The following is a 20,009-nucleotide window of genomic DNA, read 5'->3' as shown; positions in this document are numbered from 1 at the left end:
CCCAGACACATCCCCTGGTGTTACTGTATAATGTCCCATTCCCAGCAGTCACCTCTCCAGTCATCACCCAGACACATCCTCTGGTGTTACTGTATAATGTCCCATTCCCAGCAGTCACCTCTCCAGTCATCAACCAGACACATCCCCTGGTGTTACTGTATAATGTCCCATTCCCAGCAGTCACCTCTCCAGTCATCAGCCAGACACATCCCCTGGTGTTACTGTATAACGTCCCATTCCCAGCAGTCACCTCTCCAGTCATCACCTAGACACGTCCCCTGGTGTTACTGTATAATGTCCCATTCCCAGCAGTCACCTCTCCAGTCATCACCCAGACACGTCCCCTGGTGTTACTGTATAATGTCCCATTCCCAGCAATCACCTCTCCAGTCATTACTCAGACACATCCCCCGGTGTTACTGTATAATGTCCCATTCCCAGCAGTCACCTCTCCAGTCATCACCCAGACACATCCCCTGGTGATACTGTATAATGCCCCATTCCCAGCAGCCACCTCTCCAGTCATCACCCAGACACATCCCCTGGTGTTACTGTATAATGTCCCATTCCCAGCAGTCACCTCTCCAGTCATCACCCAGACACATCCCCTGGTGTTACTGTATAATGTCCCATTCCCAGCAGTCACCTCTCCAGTCATCACCCAGACACATCCTCTGGTGTTACTGTATAATGTCCCATTCCCAGCAGTCACCTCTCCAGTCATCAACCAGACACATCCCCTGGTGTTACTGTATAATGTCCCATTCCCAGCAGTCACCTCTCCAGTCCTCACCCAGACATGTTCCCTGGTGTTACTGTATAATGTCCCATTCCCAGCAGTCACCTCTCCAGTCAGCAGCTGAATGATCTTTTTAGGGAGTTCCAGGATCTTCTGGTCAATGTGTCTCATGTGTCAGTGAGTGAGGTGGAGGCACCGTGTTGGGGCTCTGGGTCCTGCGCAGTCTTCCTGACACACGGGGATGGCTGCTCGGTGTGTCACACTCACCGGATGTCTTCTTCACTACTGTGTAACCCTGCGAAATGGGGGAGACATCACTGTAAATACTCACAGATCCCCTCACCTCCCCAGTCATGTCCCTGTATTAATAATATAGATATGTGATGTCACTGTGCCACTCCCAGTTCCCCTCACGTCCCCAGTCATGTCCCTGTATTACTACTGTGCCAATAGACACACTCACCCCAACCCACACAGTGCACCTGTCCTGTAACGGGCACACTTACCTCTGCATTATGGTTACCTCCTTTCAATGTACCTACCAGACATACACACCAGGGATGTGCGATGAGGTACATTTATCAGGAGGCACTGGCTAGTACCAGAGCCAGATTTCCACACAATATATGAGCCCAAGGATTACACACAGGTGCAGCAGTATGCACACGTGGGCATTACACACAGGGGCAGCGGTATGCACACGTGGGCATTACACACAGGGGCAGCGGTATGCACACGTGGGCATTACACACAGGGGCAGCGGGATGCACACGTGGGCATTACACACAGGGGCAGCGGTATGCACACGTGGGCATTACACACAGGGGCAGCGGTATGCACACGTGGGCATTACACACAGGGGCAGCGGTATGCACACGTGGGCATTACACACAGGGGCAGTAGTATATACACGTGGGCATAAGACACAGGTGCAGAGGTATATACAAGTGGGCATTAGACACAGGTGCAGAGGTATATACAAGTGGGCATTAGACACAGGTGCAGCGGTACATACACGTGGGCATTATACACAGGTGCAGCTGTACATACACATGGGCATTATACACAGGTGCAGAGGTATATACACGTGGGCATTATACACAGGTGCAGAGGTATATACACGTGGGCATTATACACAGGTGCAGAGGTATACACACGTGGGCATTATACACAGTTGCAGAGGTATACACCCGTGGGCATTATACACAGGTGCAGAGGTACACACCCGTGGGCATTAGACACAGGTGCAGAGGTATATACACGTGGGCATTAGACACAGGTGCAGAGGTATACACACGTGGGCTATATACACAGGTGCAGCGGTATACACACGTGGGCATTATACACAGGTGCAGAGGTATACACACGTGGGCATTATACACAGGTGCAGTAGTATATACACGTGGGCATTATACACAGGTGCAGTAGTATATACACGTGGGCATTATACACAGATGCAGAGGTATATACACGTGGGCATTATACACAGGTGCAGAGGTATATACACGTGGGCATTAGACACAGGTGCAGAGGTATACACACACGTGGGCATTATACACAGGTGCAGTAGTATATACACGTGGGCATTATACACAGGTGCACAGGTATATACACGTGGGCATTATACACAGGTGCAGAGGTATATACACGTGGGCATTATACACAGGTGCAGAGGTATATACACGTGGGCATTATACACAGGTGCAGAGGTATATACACGTGGGCATTATACACAGGTGCAGAGGTATATACACGTGGGCATTAGACACAGGTGCAGAGGTATACACACACGTGGGCATTATACACAGGTGCAGTAGTATATACACGTGGGCATTATACACAGGTGCAGAGGTATATACACGTGGGCATTATACACAGGTGCAGAGGTATATACACGTGGGCATTATACACAGGTGCAGAGGTATACACCCGTGGGCATTATACACAGGTGCAGTAGTATATACACGTGGGCATTATACACAGGTGCAGAGGTATACACACGTGGGCTATATACACAGGTGCAGAGGTATACACACGTGGGCATTATACACAGGTGCAGAGGTATATACACGTGGGCATTATACACAGGTGCAGAGGTATATACACGTGGGCATTATACACAGGTGCAGAGGTATACACCCGTGGGCATTATACACAGGTGCAGAGGTATACACACGTGGGCATTATACACAGGGGCAGAGGTATACACACGTGGGCATTAGACACAGGTGCAGAGGTATATACACGTGGGCATTATACACAGGTGCAGAGGTATACACACGTGGGCTATATACACAGGTGCAGCGGTATACACACGTGGGCATTATACACAGGTGCAGAGGTATACACACGTGGGCATTATACACAGGTGCAGTAGTATATACACGTGGGCATTATACACAGGTGCAGAGGTATATACACGTGGGCATTATACACAGGTGCAGAGGTATATACACGTGGGCATTAGACACAGGTGCAGAGGTATACACACACGTGGGCATTATACACAGGTGCAGTAGTATATACACGTGGGCATTATACACAGGTGCACAGGTATATACACGTGGGCATTATACACAGGTGTAGAGGTATATACACGTGGGCATTATACACAGGTGTAGAGGTATATACACGTGGGCATTATACACAGGTGCAGAGGTATATACACGTGGGCATTATACACAGGTGCAGAGGTATATACACGTGGGCATTAGACACAGGTGCAGAGGTATACACACACGTGGGCATTATACACAGGTGCAGTAGTATATACACGTGGGCATTATACACAGGTGCAGAGGTATACACCCGTGGGCATTATACACAGGTGCAGAGGTATATACACGTGGGCATTGTACACAGGTGCAGAGGTATACACACGTGGGCTATATACACAGGTGCAGAGGTATACACACGTGGGCATTATACACAGGTGCAGAGGTATATACACGTGGGCATTATACACAGGTGCAGTGGTATACACACGTGGGCATTAGACACAGGTGCAGAGGTATATACACGTGGGCATTAGACACAGGTGCAGTAGTATATACACGTGGGCATTATACACAGGTGCAGTAGTATATACACGTGGGCATTATACACAGGTGCAGAGGTATACACACGTGGGCTATATACACAGGTGCAGAGGTATACACACGTGGGCATTATACACAGGTGCAGAGGTATATACACGTGGGCATTATACACAGGTGCAGAGGTATACACCCGTGGGCATTATACACAGGGGCAGAGGTATACACACGTGGGCATTATACACAGGGGCAGAGGTATACACACGTGGGCATTAGACACAGGTGCAGAGGTATATACACGTGGGCATTATACACAGGTGCAGAGGTATATAAATGTGGACACTATACACAGGTGCAGTAGTATATACACGTGGGCATTATACACAGGTGCAGAGGTATATACACGTGGGCATTAGACACAGGTGCAGAGGTATATACACGTGGGCATTAGACACAGGTGCAGAGGTATATACACGTGGGCATTAGACACAGGTGCAGAGGTATATACACGTGGGCATTAGACACAGGTGCAGAGGTATATACACGTGGGCATTAGACACAGGTGCAGAGGTATATACACGTGGGCATTAGACACAGGTGCAGATGTATACACACGTGGGCATTAGACACAGGTGCAGATGTATACACACGTGGGCATTATACACAGGTGCAGAGGTATACACACGTGGGCATTATACACAGGTGCAGAGGTATATACACGTGGGCATTAGACACAGGTGCAGAGGTATACACACGTGAGCATTATACACAGGTGCAGAGGTATACATACGTGGGCATTATACACAGGTGCAGAGGTATATACACGTGGGCATTAGACACAGGTGCAGAGGTATACACACACGTGGGCTATATACACAGGTGCAGAGGTATACACACGTGGGCATTAGACACAGGTGCAGAGGTATATACACGTGGGCATTAGACACAGGTGCAGAGGTATACACACGTGAGCATTATACACAGGTGCAGAGGTATACACATGTGGGCATTATACACAGGTGCAGAGGTATACACACGTGGGCATTATACACAGGTGCAGAGATATACACACGTGGGCATTATACACAGGTGCAGTAGTATATACACGTGGGCATTATACACAGGTGCAGAGGTATACACACGTGGGCATTATACACAGGTGCAGAGGTACACACACGTGGGCATTATACACAGGTGCAGAGGTATATACACGTGGGCATTATACACAGGAGCAGAGGTATATACACGTGGGCATTAGACACAGGTGCAGAGGTATACACACGTGGGCATTATACACAGGTGCAGAGGTATACACACGTGGGCATTATACACAGGTGCAGAGGTATACACACGTGGGCATTATACACAGGTGCAGAGGTATACACACGTGGGCATTATACACAGGTGCAGTGGTATATACACGTGGGCATTATACACAGGTGCAGAGGTATACACACGTGGGCTATATACACAGGTGCAGAGGTATACACACGTGGGCATTAGACACAGGTGCAGAGGTATACACACGTGGGCATTAGACACAGGTGCAGAGGTATATACACGTGGGCATTAGACACAGGTGCAGAGGTATATACACGTGGGCTATATACACAGGTGCAGAGGTATACACACGTGGGCATTATACACAGGTGCAGAGGTATATACACGTGGGCATTAGACACAGGTGCAGAGGTATACACACGTGAGCATTATACACAGGTGCAGAGGTATACACACGTGGGCATTATACACAGGTGCAGAGGTATACACACGTGGGCATTATACACAGGTGCAGAGGTATATACAAGTGGGCATTAGACACAGGTGCAGAGGTATACACACGTGGGCATTAGACACAGGTGCAGAGGTATACACACGTGGGCATTAGACACAGGTGCAGAGGTATACACACACGTGGGCTATATACACAGGTGCAGAGGTATATACACGTGGGCTATATACACAGGTGCAGAGGTATACACACGTGGGCATTATACACAGGTGCAGAGGTATACACACGTGGGCATTAGACACAGGTGCAGAGGTATACACACGTGAGCATTATACACAGGTGCAGAGGTATACACACGTGGGCATTAGACACAGGTGCAGAGGTATATACACGTGGGCATTAGACACAGGTGCAGAGGTATATACACGTGGGCTATATACACAGGTGCAGAGGTATATACACGCGGGCATTAGACACAGGTGCAGTGGTATATACACGTGGGCATTATACACAGGTGCAGAGGTATATACACGTGGGCATTAGACACAGGTGCAGAGGTATACACACGTGGGCATTAGACACAGGTGCCGAGGTATATACACGTGGGCATTATACACAGGTGCAGAGGTATATACACACGTGGGCATTATACACAGGTGCAGAGGTATATACACACGTGGGCATTATACACAGGTGCAGAGGTATACACACGTGGGCATTATACACAGGTGCAGAGGTATATACACGTGGGCATTAGACACAGGTGCAGAGGTACATACACGTGGGCATTATACACAGGTGCAGTAGTATATACACAGGTGCAGAGGTATACACACGTGGGCATTATACACAGGTGCAGAGGTATATACACGTGGGCATTATACACAGGTGCAGAGGTATATACACGTGGGCATTATACACAGGTGCAGAGGTATATACACGTGGGCATTATACACAGGTGCAGAGGTATACACACGTGGGCTATATACACAGGTGCAGAGGTATACACACACGTGGGCATTATACACAGGTGCAGTAGTATATACACGTGGGCATTAGACACAGGTGCAGAGGTATACACACGTGGGCATTATACACAGGTCCAGAGGTATACACACGTGGGCATTAGACACAGGTGCAGAGGTATACACACGTGGGCATTATACACAGGTGCAGAGGTATACACACGTGGGCATTATACACAGGTGCAGAGGTATACACACGTGGGCATTATACACAGGTGCAGAGGTATACACACGTGGGCATTATACACAGGTGCAGAGGTATACACACGTGGGCATTATACACAGGTGCACAGGTATACACACGTGGGCATTATACACAGGTGCACAGGTATATACACGTGGGCATTATACACAGGTGCAGAGGTATATACACGTGGGCATTAGACACAGGTGCAGAGGTACATACACGTGGGCATTATACACCGGTGCAGTAGTATATACACGTGGGCATTAGACACAGGTGCAGAGGTACATACACGTGGGCATTATACACAGGTGCAGTAGTATATACACAGGTGCAGAGGTATACACACGTGGGCATTATACACAGGTGCAGAGGTATATACACGTGGGCATTATACACAGGTGCAGAGGTATATACACGTGGGCATTATACACAGGTGCAGAGGTATATACACGTGGGCATTATACACAGGTGCAGAGGTATATACACGTGGGCATTATACACAGGTGCAGAGGTATACACACGTGGGCTATATACACAGGTGCAGAGGTATACACACACGTGGGCATTATACACAGGTGCAGTAGTATATACACGTGGGCATTAGACACAGGTGCAGAGGTATACACACGTGGGCATTATACACAGGTCCAGAGGTATACACACGTGGGCATTAGACACAGGTGCAGAGGTATACACACGTGGGCATTATACACAGGTGCAGAGGTATACACACGTGGGCATTATACACAGGTGCAGAGGTATACACACGTGGGCATTATACACAGGTGCAGAGGTATACACACGTGGGCATTATACACAGGTGCAGAGGTATACACACGTGGGCATTATACACAGGTGCACAGGTATACACACGTGGGCATTATACACAGGTGCACAGGTATATACACGTGGGCATTATACACAGGTGCAGAGGTATATACACGTGGGCATTAGACACAGGTGCAGAGGTATACACACGTGGGCATTATACACAGGTGCAGTGGTATATACATGTGGACACTATACATAGGTGCAGAGGTATATACACGTGGGCATTATACACAGGTGCAGCAGTATATACACATTTGGGCATTATATACAGGTGCAGCTGTATATACATGTGGACATTATACACAGGTGCAGTGGTATATACACGTGGGCACTATACACAGGTGCAGAGGTATATACACGTGGGCATTATATACAGGTGCAGCGGTATATACACGTGGGCACTATACACAGGTGCAGCGGTATATACATGTGGGCATTATACACAGGTGCAGAGGTATACACACGTGGGCATTATACACAGGTGCAGTGGTATACACACGTGGGCATTACACACAGGTGCAGTGGTATATACACGTGAGCATTATACACAGGTGCAGAGGTATACACACGTGGGCACTATACACAGGTGCAGCGGTATATACACGTGGGCATTATACACAGGTGCAGCGGTATATACACGTGGGCACTATACACAGGTGCAGAGGTATATACACGTGGGCATTATATACAGGTGCAGCGGTATATACACGTGGGCACTATACACAGGTGCAGCGGTATATACATGTGGGCATTATACACAGGTGCAGCAGTATATACACATGTGGACATTATACACAGGAGGAGGGGTATAAATTTGGTGAGTGCGGGTAAGGTAGGTGGAGATGGGGGGGGGGGCACTGCCTCACCTACCATAGAATTTTTACTTCAGACTTTTGACTACAGAAATGATTAGAATAATACAAATATGATATTTATATGTTCTTTGTATTTTTTATATACTGGATACAGTCAAAACTGTGGCGTATATGTTAGTATGACAGGAAAAGCTCCGTCTCCCCGCACGTCACTGATACACAGGTACACCCAACCCCATGTGTGCGGAGCGTTCTACCCTCACTTCTGCTGTGCACACTTCTCCCACCACAACCAAACTGTGATGTGTGCGCATCCTACCCTCACTGATGTGCCTACTGGTCACCTACCCGGCACCCATGTAGCCACCTGACACGCACCCCTCCCCATGCAGCCACCGGTCACGCATCTCACCCTCACTGATGTGCCTACTGACACCTACCCTGCACCCATGTAGCCACCTGACACGCACCCCTCCCCCATGCAGCCACCGGTCACACCCCCCTCCCCCATGCAGCCACCGGTCACACATCCCACCCTCACTGATGTGCCTACTGGTCACACACCCCACCCCCATGCAGCTACAATCACACATCCCACCCTCACTATGCTGTGCCTGCTGGTTATACCCCAATGCAGCCACCGGTCACGCAACCTCACCCCCATGCAGCCACAGGTCACGCAACCTCACCCCCATGCAGCCACAGGTCACGCAACCTCACCCCCATGCAGCCACCGGTCACGCAACTCCTCCCCCATGCAGCTGCCGGTCACGCCGACAGGTGACGGCCAGGGGAGGGGGCGACAGGTGACGGCCAGGGGGGACGGACGACGACAGGTGACAGCTGGGGGGGGGGGGGGACGACGACGACGACGACGACAGGTGACGGTCGGGGTGGGGGTGGGGGGGCGCCAGGTGACACGGCAGGTGATGAAAAGGGGGTGGCAGGAGAGGAAGATGTGTCAGGGTACAGCCAGGCAGATGCAGGAGAGGCAGGTGATGAGTAGGGGGCTGCAGGTGAGGCAGCAGGGTGCAAGCAGGAGAGCCAGGTGACGGACATGTGGGTGGCAGGAGATGCAGGTGGTGGAGGATGATGGGCAGGGGGTGGTAGAAGAGGCAATGGAGGAAAGGTACAGGCAGAGGGGCACAGGTAAGACAGGCGGTGGCAGGTGAAAGACAGCGGGTGGTAGTAGAGGCAGGTTACAGGCAGGAAAGTGGCAGGTGATGGGCAGGGGGGTGGTAGGAGAGGCAGGTGGTGGCAGGTGATGGGCAGGGGGTGGTAGGAGAGGCAGGTGGTGGCAGGTGACAGACAGGGGGTGGTAGGAGAGGCAGGTGATGGGCAGGGGGTGGTAGGAGAGGCAGGTGGTGGCAGGTGACAGACAGGGGGTGGTAGGAGAGGCAGGGGGCAGCAGGAGTGTCAGGCAACTGGCAAGCGGCTGCAGACGACTGGCAGGGTACAGGACAGGGTGGTATGTGGTGGCAAGAGAGGTGGGTGATAGACGGGGTGGCAGGGGTGTGGTAGAGGCAGGTGGTGGCAGGTGACAGACAGGGGGTGGTAGTAGAGGCAGGTTACAGGCAGGAAAGTGGCAGGTGATGGGCAGGGCGGTGGTAGGAGAGGCAGGTCGTGGCAGGTGACCGACAGGGTGGTAGGAGAGGCAGGAGTGCCAGGCGACTGGCAGGGTACAGGAAGAGGGCGGTAGGGTTCAGGACAGGTTGGTAGGGTATAGACTGAGGACAGCAGGTGACAGACGGGGTGGCAGGAGCGGTGGGTGACAGGCAGTGGGTGGCAGGGTACAGGCAGTGGGTGGAAGGAGAGTGGGTGACAGGCAGCGGGTGGCAGGGTAGAGGCAAGGTGTGGCAGGAGAGGTGGGTGACATACAGGGAGTGGCAGATGACATGCAACGGATGGCATGAGAGGTGGGTGACATGCAGGGGGTTGCAGGAGAGGCAGGTGACATACAGGGAGTGGCAGATGACAGGCAGTGGATGGCATGAGAAGTGGGTGACAGACAGGGGGTGGTAAGGTACAGGACGGGGTGGTAGGGTATAGACTGGGGGCAGCAAGAGAGGCAGGTGGCAGACGGGGTGGCAGGGTACAGGCAGGGGTTGGCAGGAGCAGTGGGTGACAGGCAGTGGGTGGCAGGGGGTGGAAGGAAAGGTGAGTGACAGGCAGCGAGTGGCAGGGGGAGGCAGATGACATGCAGGGGGTGGCATGAGAGGTGGGTGACAGGCAGGGGCTGGCAGGGGTGGCAGCAGAGGGGAGTGACATACAGGGAGTAACAGATGACAGGCAGGGGATGGCATGAGAGGTGGGTGACAGGCAGGGGGTGGCAGGAGAGGCGGGTGACAGACGGGATGGTAAGGTACAGGCAGTCGGTAGCAGGTGACAAGCAGGGGGCAGCAGGTGAGAGGGCATTAGGAGAATGTGAGGGGCAGCAGGTGAGGGGGCATTAGGAGAATGTGAGGGGCAGCAGGTGAGGGGGCATTAGGAGAATGCAGGGGCAGCAGCTGAGTGGGCATTAGGAGAATGTGAGGGGCAGCAGCTGAGGGGGCATTAGGAGAATGCAGGGGCAGCAGCTGAGGGGGCATTAGGAGAATGCAGGGGCAGCAGCTGAGGGGGCATTAGGAGAATGCAGGGGCAGCAGCTGAGGGGGCATTAGGAGAATGCAGGGGCAGCAGCTGAGGGGGCATTAGGAAAGGATGGGGCAGGATAGGGGGTATTAGGAGAGGATGGGGCAGGAGAGGGGGTATTAGGAGAGGATGGGGGCAGGAGAGGGGGTATTAGGAGAGGATGGGGGCAGGAGAGGGGGTATTAGGAGAGGTTGGGGGCAGGAGAGGGGGTATTAGGAGAGGTTGGGGGCAGGAGAGGGGGTATTAGGAGAGGTTGGGGGCAGGAGAGGGGGTATTAGGAGAGGTTGGGGGCAGGAGAGGGGGTATTAGGAGAGGTTGGGGGCAGGAGAGGGGGTATTAGGAGAGGTTGGGGGCAGGAGAGGGGGTATTAGGAGAGGTTGGGGGCAGGAGAGCAGTGATCGCGCTGAGCCCAAAAAAAAGTGGGTCCCAGGGACCCCTAACTTTTAAAAATTGGGGTCCTACCGGTTCTTTTCTGGGTCCCATCGGAATTAAGGTTTTTATTCATATTAATCTTATTTGGACACTACAGAAGTGTTGCAAGGTGGGGGAATGGGGTGACAGTGCTGCTGGGGTGTGTAGCATGCAGGACACTCTGCCCCAGAGCTTTAACTAGATATTTTGGTGCCCTTTGGCAGAAAGTGAATTGGAGTTCCACCTCCCAGATGCAAAACAGGTGGTGCGCGCCGCAGGCGCGCCGCAAAAATTTAGGGGCATGGCTTCATGGAGAAGGGGCGTGACCACATAATAGTGCCAATTCACATTACACCACACTGTAGTGCCGCTTATACACATTGCACCAGGTAGAACCTCCTATATACACTGCGCCAGGTAGAGCACGTTATACACACTGCAGCAGGCAGAGCACGCCGTTATACACACTGCGCCAGGTACAGCACGCCGTTATACACACTGCACCAGGTACAGCACGCCGTTATACACACTGCGCCAGGTAGAGCACGCCGTTATACACACTGTGCCAGGTAGAGCACGCCGTTATACACACTGTGCCAGGTAGAGCACGTCGTTATACACACTGCGCCAGGTAGAGCACGCCGTTATACACACTGCGCCAGGTAGAGCACGCCGTTATACACACTGCGCCAGGTAGAGAATGCCGTTACACACACTGCGCCAGGTAGAGCACGCCGTTACACACACTGCGCCAGGTAGAGCACGCCATTATACACATTGCGCCAGGTAGAGCACGCCATTATACACATTGCGCCAGGTAGAGCACACCATTATACACATTGCGCCAGGTAGAGCACACCATTATAAACATTGCGCCAGGTAGAGCACACCATTATACACATTGCGCCAGGTAGAGCAGGCTGTAATACACATTGCGCCAGGTAGAGCACGCCGTTATACACATTGCGCCAGGTAGAGCACGCCGTTATACACACTGCGCCAGGTAGAGCACGCCGTTATACACACTGCGCCAGGTAGAGCACGTACCTTCCGCACCACCAGGGCCCTGTGCTGTCACCGCTGCTTCCGTCAGGCAAAAGAAGTGAGAAGAAGTTTGAGGGGGGGGGGGTGTACCCAATGCGGTCACCTCGGGAACTGGCTCTCCTGTCACAGGCCCGCTAGCTGAGCGTCCGTAGGGATGCTGGGGACACCTGATGGTAATGGTGCAGCCCGCTCTTCTCCCCAGCAGCGGTATGGGGGCAGAGCACGGCAGGGGCTGGAGGTGAGGTTCCTGGCCGGTCACCGCTGCTCTCCCTCACACAGATCGCGGGAGAGCACACCGGAGGCAGCCGAGAGGGAGGCAGATATCGGGTTGGGAGGGAGCTGCAGTTCACGGTGTTGGCAAGTCACCGCCCGCCCGCAGCACACGCCTTCTCTCTCGGCCTGGCTCCCGTGTGAAGCCGCTGCAGCCAACTACTTGTAAATTGAAGGGGACGGCGCTTCCTGCCTGTACAGAGCGGAGCCTTACCACAGGCAGTGTGGCGGTGCCTCCCCCCCCTCCTGGTCACTGCACGTGACCAAGAGGGGGCACCGCCAGACTGCCAGTGGTAAGGCTCCACCTCCGCTCTGTACGGGCAAGAAGCGCCGTCCCCTTCAATTTACAAGTAGTTGGCTGCAGCGGAGCGCGTCCCCGGGGACCCTCCCATTTTTGAAAAACGCCTTCAGATCCGGGTAAAATATGCGCTATAGCGCGTATTTGCGAACACTGCACGTAACCAGGGGAGACACGTCAGCGTACAGTACACGTAACCAGGGACACGCACACACAGTGTGCAGTACACGTAACCAGTGGGGCACATAGCGTACAGTACACGTAACCGGGGAGACACGTCAGCGTACAGTACACGTAACAAGGGACACGCACACACAGTGTGCAGTACACGTAACCAGTGGGGCACATAGCGTACAGTACACGTAACCGGGGAGACACGTAGCGTACAGTACACGTAACAAGGGACACGCACACACAGTGTGCAGTACACGTAACCAGTGGGGCACATAGCGTACAGTACACGTAACCGGGGAGACACGTAGCGTACAGTACACGTAACAAGGGACACGCACACACAGTGTGCAGTACACGTAACCAGTGGGGCACATAGCGTACAGTACACGTAACCGGGGAGACACGTAGCGTACAGTACACGTAACAAGGGACACGCACACACAGTGTGCAGTACACGTAACCAGTGGGGCACATAGCGTACAGTACACGTAACCGGGGAGACACGTCAGCGTACAGTACACGTAACAAGGGACACGCACACACAGTGTGCAGTACACGTAACCAGTGGGGCACATAGCGTACAGTACACGTAACCGGGGAGACACGTAGCGTACAGTACACGTAACAAGGGACACGCACACACAGTGTGCAGTACACGTAACCAGTGGGGCACATAGCGTACAGTACACGTAACCGGGGAGACACGTAGCGTACAGTACACGTAACAAGGGACACGCACACACAGTGTGCAGTACACGTAACCAGTGGGGCACATAGCGTACAGTACACGTAACCGGGGAGACACGTAGCGTACAGTACACGTAACAAGGGACACGCACACACAGTGTGCAGTACACGTAACCAGTGGGGCACATAGCGTACAGTACACGTAACCGGGGAGACACGTAGCGTACAGTACACGTAACAAGGGACACGCACACACAGTGTGCAGTACACGTAACCAGTGGGGCACATAGCGTACAGTACACGTAACCGGGCAGACACGTCAGCGTACAGTACACGTAACAAGGGACACGCACACACAGTGTGCAGTACACGTAACCAGTGGGGCACATAGCGTACAGTACACGTAACCGGGGAGACACGTCAGCGTACAGTACACGTAACCAGGGACACGCACACACAGTGTGCAGTACACGTAACCAGTGGGGCACATAGCGTACAGTACACGTAACCGGGGAGACACGTAGCGTACAGTACACGTAACAAGGGACACGCACACACAGTGTGCAGTACACGTAACCAGTGGGGCACATAGCGTACAGTACACGTAACCGGGCAGACACGTCAGCGTACAGTACACGTAACAAGGGACACGCACACACAGTGTGCAGTACACGTAACCAGTGGGGCACATAGCGTACAGTACACGTAACCGGGGAGACACGTAGCGTACAGTACACGTAACAAGGGACACGCACACACAGTGTGCAGTACACGTAACCAGTGGGGCACATAGCGTACAGTACACGTAACCGGGGAGACACGTAGCGTACAGTACACGTAACAAGGGACACGCACACACAGTGTGCAGTACACGTAACCAGTGGGGCACATAGCGTACAGTACACGTAACCGGGGAGACACGTAGCGTACAGTACACGTAACAAGGGACACGCACACACAGTGTGCAGTACACGTAACCAGTGGGGCACATAGCGTACAGTACACGTAACCGGGGAGACACGTCAGCGTACAGTACACGTAACCAGGGACACGCACACACAGTGTGCAGTACACGTAACCAGTGGGGCACATAGCGTACAGTACACGTAACCGGGGAGACACGTAGCGTACAGTACACGTAACAAGGGACACGCACACACAGTGTGCAGTACACGTAACCAGTGGGGCACATAGCGTACAGTACACGTAACCGGGGAGACACGTCAGCGTACAGTACACGTAACAAGGGACACGCACACACAGTGTGCAGTACACGTAACCAGTGGGGCACATAGCGTATAGTACACGTAACCGGGGAGACACGTAGCGTACAGTACACGTAACAAGGGACACGCACACACAGTGTGCAGTACACGTAACCAGTGGGGCACATAGCGTACAGTACACGTAACCGGGGAGACACGTCAGCGTACAGTACACGTAACAAGGGACACGCACACACAGTGTGCAGTACACGTAACCAGTGGGGCACATAGCGTACAGTACACGTAACCGGGGAGACACGTCAGCGTACAGTACACGTAACAAGGGACACGCACACACAGTGTGCAGTACACGTAACCAGTGGGGCACATAGCGTACAGTACACGTAACCGGGGAGACACGTAGCGTACAGTACACGTAACCAGGGAGGGATGACTTAGCGTTCAGTACAGGTAACCTGGGGGGGGGGGGGGCGCGGACGGGGGGGGGGACGGGCAGACACAGCCTACAGTAAACGTAACCAGGGGACACACGTCGTACAGTATGCGTGACCTCGCCTGGCTCCCGTGTGAAGCCGCTGCAGCCAACTACTTGTAAATTGAAGGGGACGGCGCTTCCTGCCTGTACAGAGCGGAGCCTTACCACAGGCAGTGCGGCGGTGCCCCCTCCCCCTCCTGGTCACTGCACGTGACCAAGAGGGGGCACCGCCAGACTGCCAGTGGTAAGGCTCCACCTCCGCTCTGTACGGGCAAGAAGCGCCGTCCCCTTCAATTTACAAGTAGTTGGCTGCAGCGGAGCGCGTCCCCGGGGACCCTCCCATATTTGAAAAGTGAGTCCCCGCCATCAGATCCGGGTAAAATACGCGCTATAGCGCGTATTTGCGAACACTGGAGAGAGGGTATTAGGAGAGGTTGGGGGCAGGAGAGAGGGTATTAGGAGAGGTTGGGGGCAGGAGAGAGGGTATTAGGAGAGGTGGGGGCAGGAGAGGGGGTATTAGGAGAGGATGGGGCAGGAGAGGAGGTATTAGGAGAGGTTGGGGCAGGAGAGGGGGTATTGGGGGCAGGAGAGGGGGTATTAGGAGAGGATGGGGCAGGAGAGGGGGTATTAGGAGAGGATGGGGCAGGAGAGGGGGTATTAGGAGAGGTTGGGGGCAGAAGAGGGGGTATTAGGAGAGGTTGGGGGCAGAAGAGGGGGTATTAGGAGAGGTTGGGGGCAGGAGAGGGGGTATTAGGAGAGGTTGGGGGCAGGAGAGGGGGTATTAGGAGAGGTTGGGGGCAGGAGAGGGGGTATTAGGAGAGGTTGGGGGCAGGAGAGGGGGTATTAGGAGAGGTTGGGGGCAGGAGAGGGGGTATTAGGAGAGGATGGGGGCAGGAGAGGGGGTATTAGGAGAGGATGGGGGCAGGAGAGGGGGTATTAGGAGAGGATGGGGGCAGGAGAGGGGGTATTAGGAGAGGATGGGGGCAGGAGAGGGGGTATTAGGAGAGGTTGGGGCAGGATAGGGGGTATTAGGAGAGGATGGGGGCAGGAGAGGGGGTATTAGGAGAGGATGGGGCAGGAGAGGGGGTATTAGGAGAGGTTGGGGGCAGGAGAGGGGGTATTAGGAGAGGTGGGGGCAGGAGAGGGGGTATTAGGAGAGGATGGGGGCAGGAGAGGGGGTATTAGGAGAGGATGGGGGCAGGAGAGGGGGTATTAGGAGAGGATGGGGGCAGGAGAGGGGGTATTAGGAGAGGTTGGGGCAGGAGAGGGGGTATTAGGAGAGGTTGGGGCAGGAGAGGGGGTATTAGGAGAGGATGGGGGCAGGAGAGGGGGTATTAGGAGAGGATGGGGCAGGAGAGGGGGTATTGGGGGCAGGAGAGGGGGTATTAGGAGAGGATGGGGGCAGGAGAGGGGGTATTAGGAGAGGTTGGGGGCAGGAGAGGGGGTATTAGGAGAGGTTGGGGGCAGGAGAGGGGGTATTAGGAGAGGTGGGGGCAGGAGAGGGGGTATTAGGAGAGGATGGGGGCAGGAGAGGGGGTATTAGGAGAGGTTGGGGCAGGAGAGGGGGTATTAGGAGAGGTGGGGGCAGGAGACAGGTGGGATGAGGGAACATTACCTGGAGGATGAGGCGGAAGCAGCAGCACACACCGTCACCCTGGCCTGGACGGAGGAATGTGTACCGGAAGTGGGCGGGACAGAATTTTCGTGGGATCGTCAGCATAACGCATGGGACCACGGTAACTCGGCAACCAGGAGCAGCCCCGCCTACTCACTGCTCATAGGCCGAAGCTTCCAGTCACAGTTAAACACAGCCCCGCCCTTACTCCCTCTTCTTATAGGTCGCAATACTCCGTCGCTCATTTACCTCTAGCCCCTCCCACTCCCTGCCCATTGGACGCAGCGGCTCGTCACACAAGAACCGCACCCTGCCCGTCCACTCTCCTGTCCATTGGCCGCGGCCACTCTCATCATGGAACGCACAATCCGGAAGGTGGAACGCACAGGCAGGAAGTAGGGCATGATTGACAAAGGCTGCTTACTGGTTACTGGCCTCTTCCCTCCTTCACCCCGCCTACAGCCCCGCCCTCTGTATTTACAATTGCCATACATGTCCTCAATGCAGGATGCCGGCGGCCATTTTCTTGTAGACCAGTCCGGCAGCAGCAATAGGTTCCCTGGCCGTGTAGTGACGTCAGGAGCGGCGGCCATTTTCCCCTGGTCTGAGCTCCGCCTTCCTTCTATCATTCCCACAAGGCAGCAGGAGCAGAGAGCAGCCATTGCTGTGTCTGGCAGCAGGTAATGATATTATTATTATTATTCTATAGGCTGAGCAGCTCTGGTGTCAGGTTCTGTACTACAGGGGAAGCAGCCTCTGGTGCCTTGTTATAGTGCAGCTGGAGCAGCCTCTGGTGCTGCATTATCCCTGTACAGGTGGCAGACACTCTAGTGTCCTATTACCGTAATACAGGTGGTGCAGACCCCGCCGTTACCGTAATACAGGTGGCGCAGACTCCGCCGTTACCGTAATACAGGTGGCGCAGACCCCGCTGTTACCGTAACGCAGGTGGTGCAGAAACCGCCGTTACCGCAATACCCCCTGCCGTTACCGTTATACAAGTGGTTCAGACTCCACCGTTACCATGATACAGGGGGTGCAGACCCCGCCATTACCGTAATAAATGTGGCGCAAAACCCGCCATTACCGTAATGTAGGTGGAGCAGGCCCCGCCGTTACCGTGATACAGGTGGTGCAGTCCCCGCCGTTACCGTAATACAGGTGATGTAGACCCCGCCATTACGGTAATACAGATGGCGCAGACCTCGCCGTTGCCGTAATGCAGGGGATGCACACCCCACCGTTACCGTAATACAGGGGGAGCAGACCCCGCTGTTACCGCAATACCCCCTGCCGTTACCGTAATACAGGTGGCGCAGACTCTACCGTTACCATAATACAGGGGGCGCAGACCCCGCCATTACCGTAATACAGGTGGAGCAGGCCCCGCCGTTACCGTGATACAGGTGGTGCAGTCCCCGTCGTTACCGTGATACAGGTGGCGCAGACTCTACCGTTATACAGGTGGTGCAGTCTCCGCCGTTACCGTAATACAGGTGGCGCAGACCTCGCCATTACCGTAATACAGGGGGTGCACACCCCACCGTTACCATAATACAGGGGGAGCAGACCCCGCCATTACCGTAATACAGGTGGCGCACATTCCGCCGTTACCGTGATACAGGTGGTGCAGACCCCACCGTTACTGTAATTCTATGGGACATTACAGGTGTTGTGTCCTGTGGCATTGTACTATACAGGTGGAGCGGCATATGTTGTATTAATATTCAGTAGAGCTGTATATATATATATATATATATATACAGGGGAGCGGCAGGTGTTGTCCTACTCAACAGGGGGAGCGACCTGGGGCATCCTCCTATACAGGGGTAGTGGATTATGACTTCCTACTATACAGAGGCAGCAGCCGGTGTTTCCTTTTTATACAGGGGAAGTGGCCTGTGGTGTCTTGTTACTATTATTATATAGGGTGAACGACATGTATTGTCTTTCTATACAGGAGGAGTGGCCTATGTTGTCATAATACAGGGGCATCATCCTGTACTGTCATAGTATACAGGGGGAGTGGCCTGTGTTGTCATAATAAACAAGCAGAGGGGCCTTTGGTGTCTTGTTACTATTATTATATAGGGTGATCGGAATGTATTTTCTTTCTATACAGAAGGAGTGGCCTGTGTTGTCATAATATACAGGGGTAGCTTCCTGTGCTGTCATAGTATACAGGGGGAGCAGCCTGTGTTGTCATAATATACAGGGGTAGCTTTCTGCAGAGGCGGAACTCCGGGAGGCAGCGTAGTCGGCTGCCGCCGGGCTCCTGACCTGAAGAGGGCGCCTCGCAGTGGCGCCACTGACTTTACACAGATTGACATGCGGACGAGCGTCCGCATGTCAATCTGCGGTCTCCCTCCCTGCTGTGTTGGAGGGACACGGAGCGCATAGAGCGTCTCTCCTGTGTCCCTCCCTGGCTCTCTCCCCCGGCGGTCTAATACATGAAGTGCCGTTCGTGAGCTCTGATTGGCTCACGAACCGGCACTTCCTGTATTAGACCGGCCGGGGGAGAGAGCCAGGGAGGGACACAGGAGAGACGCTCTATGCGCTCCGTGTCCCTCCAACATGGGGGGGGGGAGCAGGCACTGGGGGCATATACCTGGCACTGGGGGGCATATACCTGGCAGTGGGGGGAGACCTGGCACTGGGGGGCATATACATGGCACTGTGGGGGAAGACCTGGCACTGGGGGGCATATACCTGGCACTGGGGGGGGGAGACCTAGCACTGGGGGGCATATACCTGGCACTGGGGGCATATACCTGGCACTGGGGGGCATGTACCTGGCACTGGGGGGCATATACCT

General features: G+C 53.8%; 1 protein-coding gene across 1 annotated transcript in view; it reads right to left on the bottom strand.

The window, feature by feature from the left end:
- LOC134983209 (zinc finger protein 84-like) overlaps positions 1–17,458 on the bottom strand; it is a 167,498-nt gene extending 150,040 nt beyond the window's left edge. The window contains exons 1-2 of the mRNA XM_063948948.1: positions 17,195–17,458; positions 845–1,034 (exon numbers count right to left, since the gene is read on the bottom strand). Coding sequence (XP_063805018.1) covers positions 845–910 — 66 coding nt within the window. The 5' untranslated portion in view covers positions 911–1,034; positions 17,195–17,458. The remainder of the gene's footprint in view (positions 1–844; positions 1,035–17,194) is intronic.
- Positions 17,459–20,009: the final 2,551 nt, after the last annotated feature.

The sequence above is a fragment of the Pseudophryne corroboree genome (genome assembly GCF_028390025.1).
Source record: "Pseudophryne corroboree isolate aPseCor3 chromosome 3 unlocalized genomic scaffold, aPseCor3.hap2 SUPER_3_unloc_10, whole genome shotgun sequence".
NCBI classification, from domain to species: Eukaryota; Metazoa; Chordata; class Amphibia; order Anura; family Myobatrachidae; genus Pseudophryne; species Pseudophryne corroboree.
This window is presented reverse-complemented; position numbering and strand designations above follow the sequence as displayed.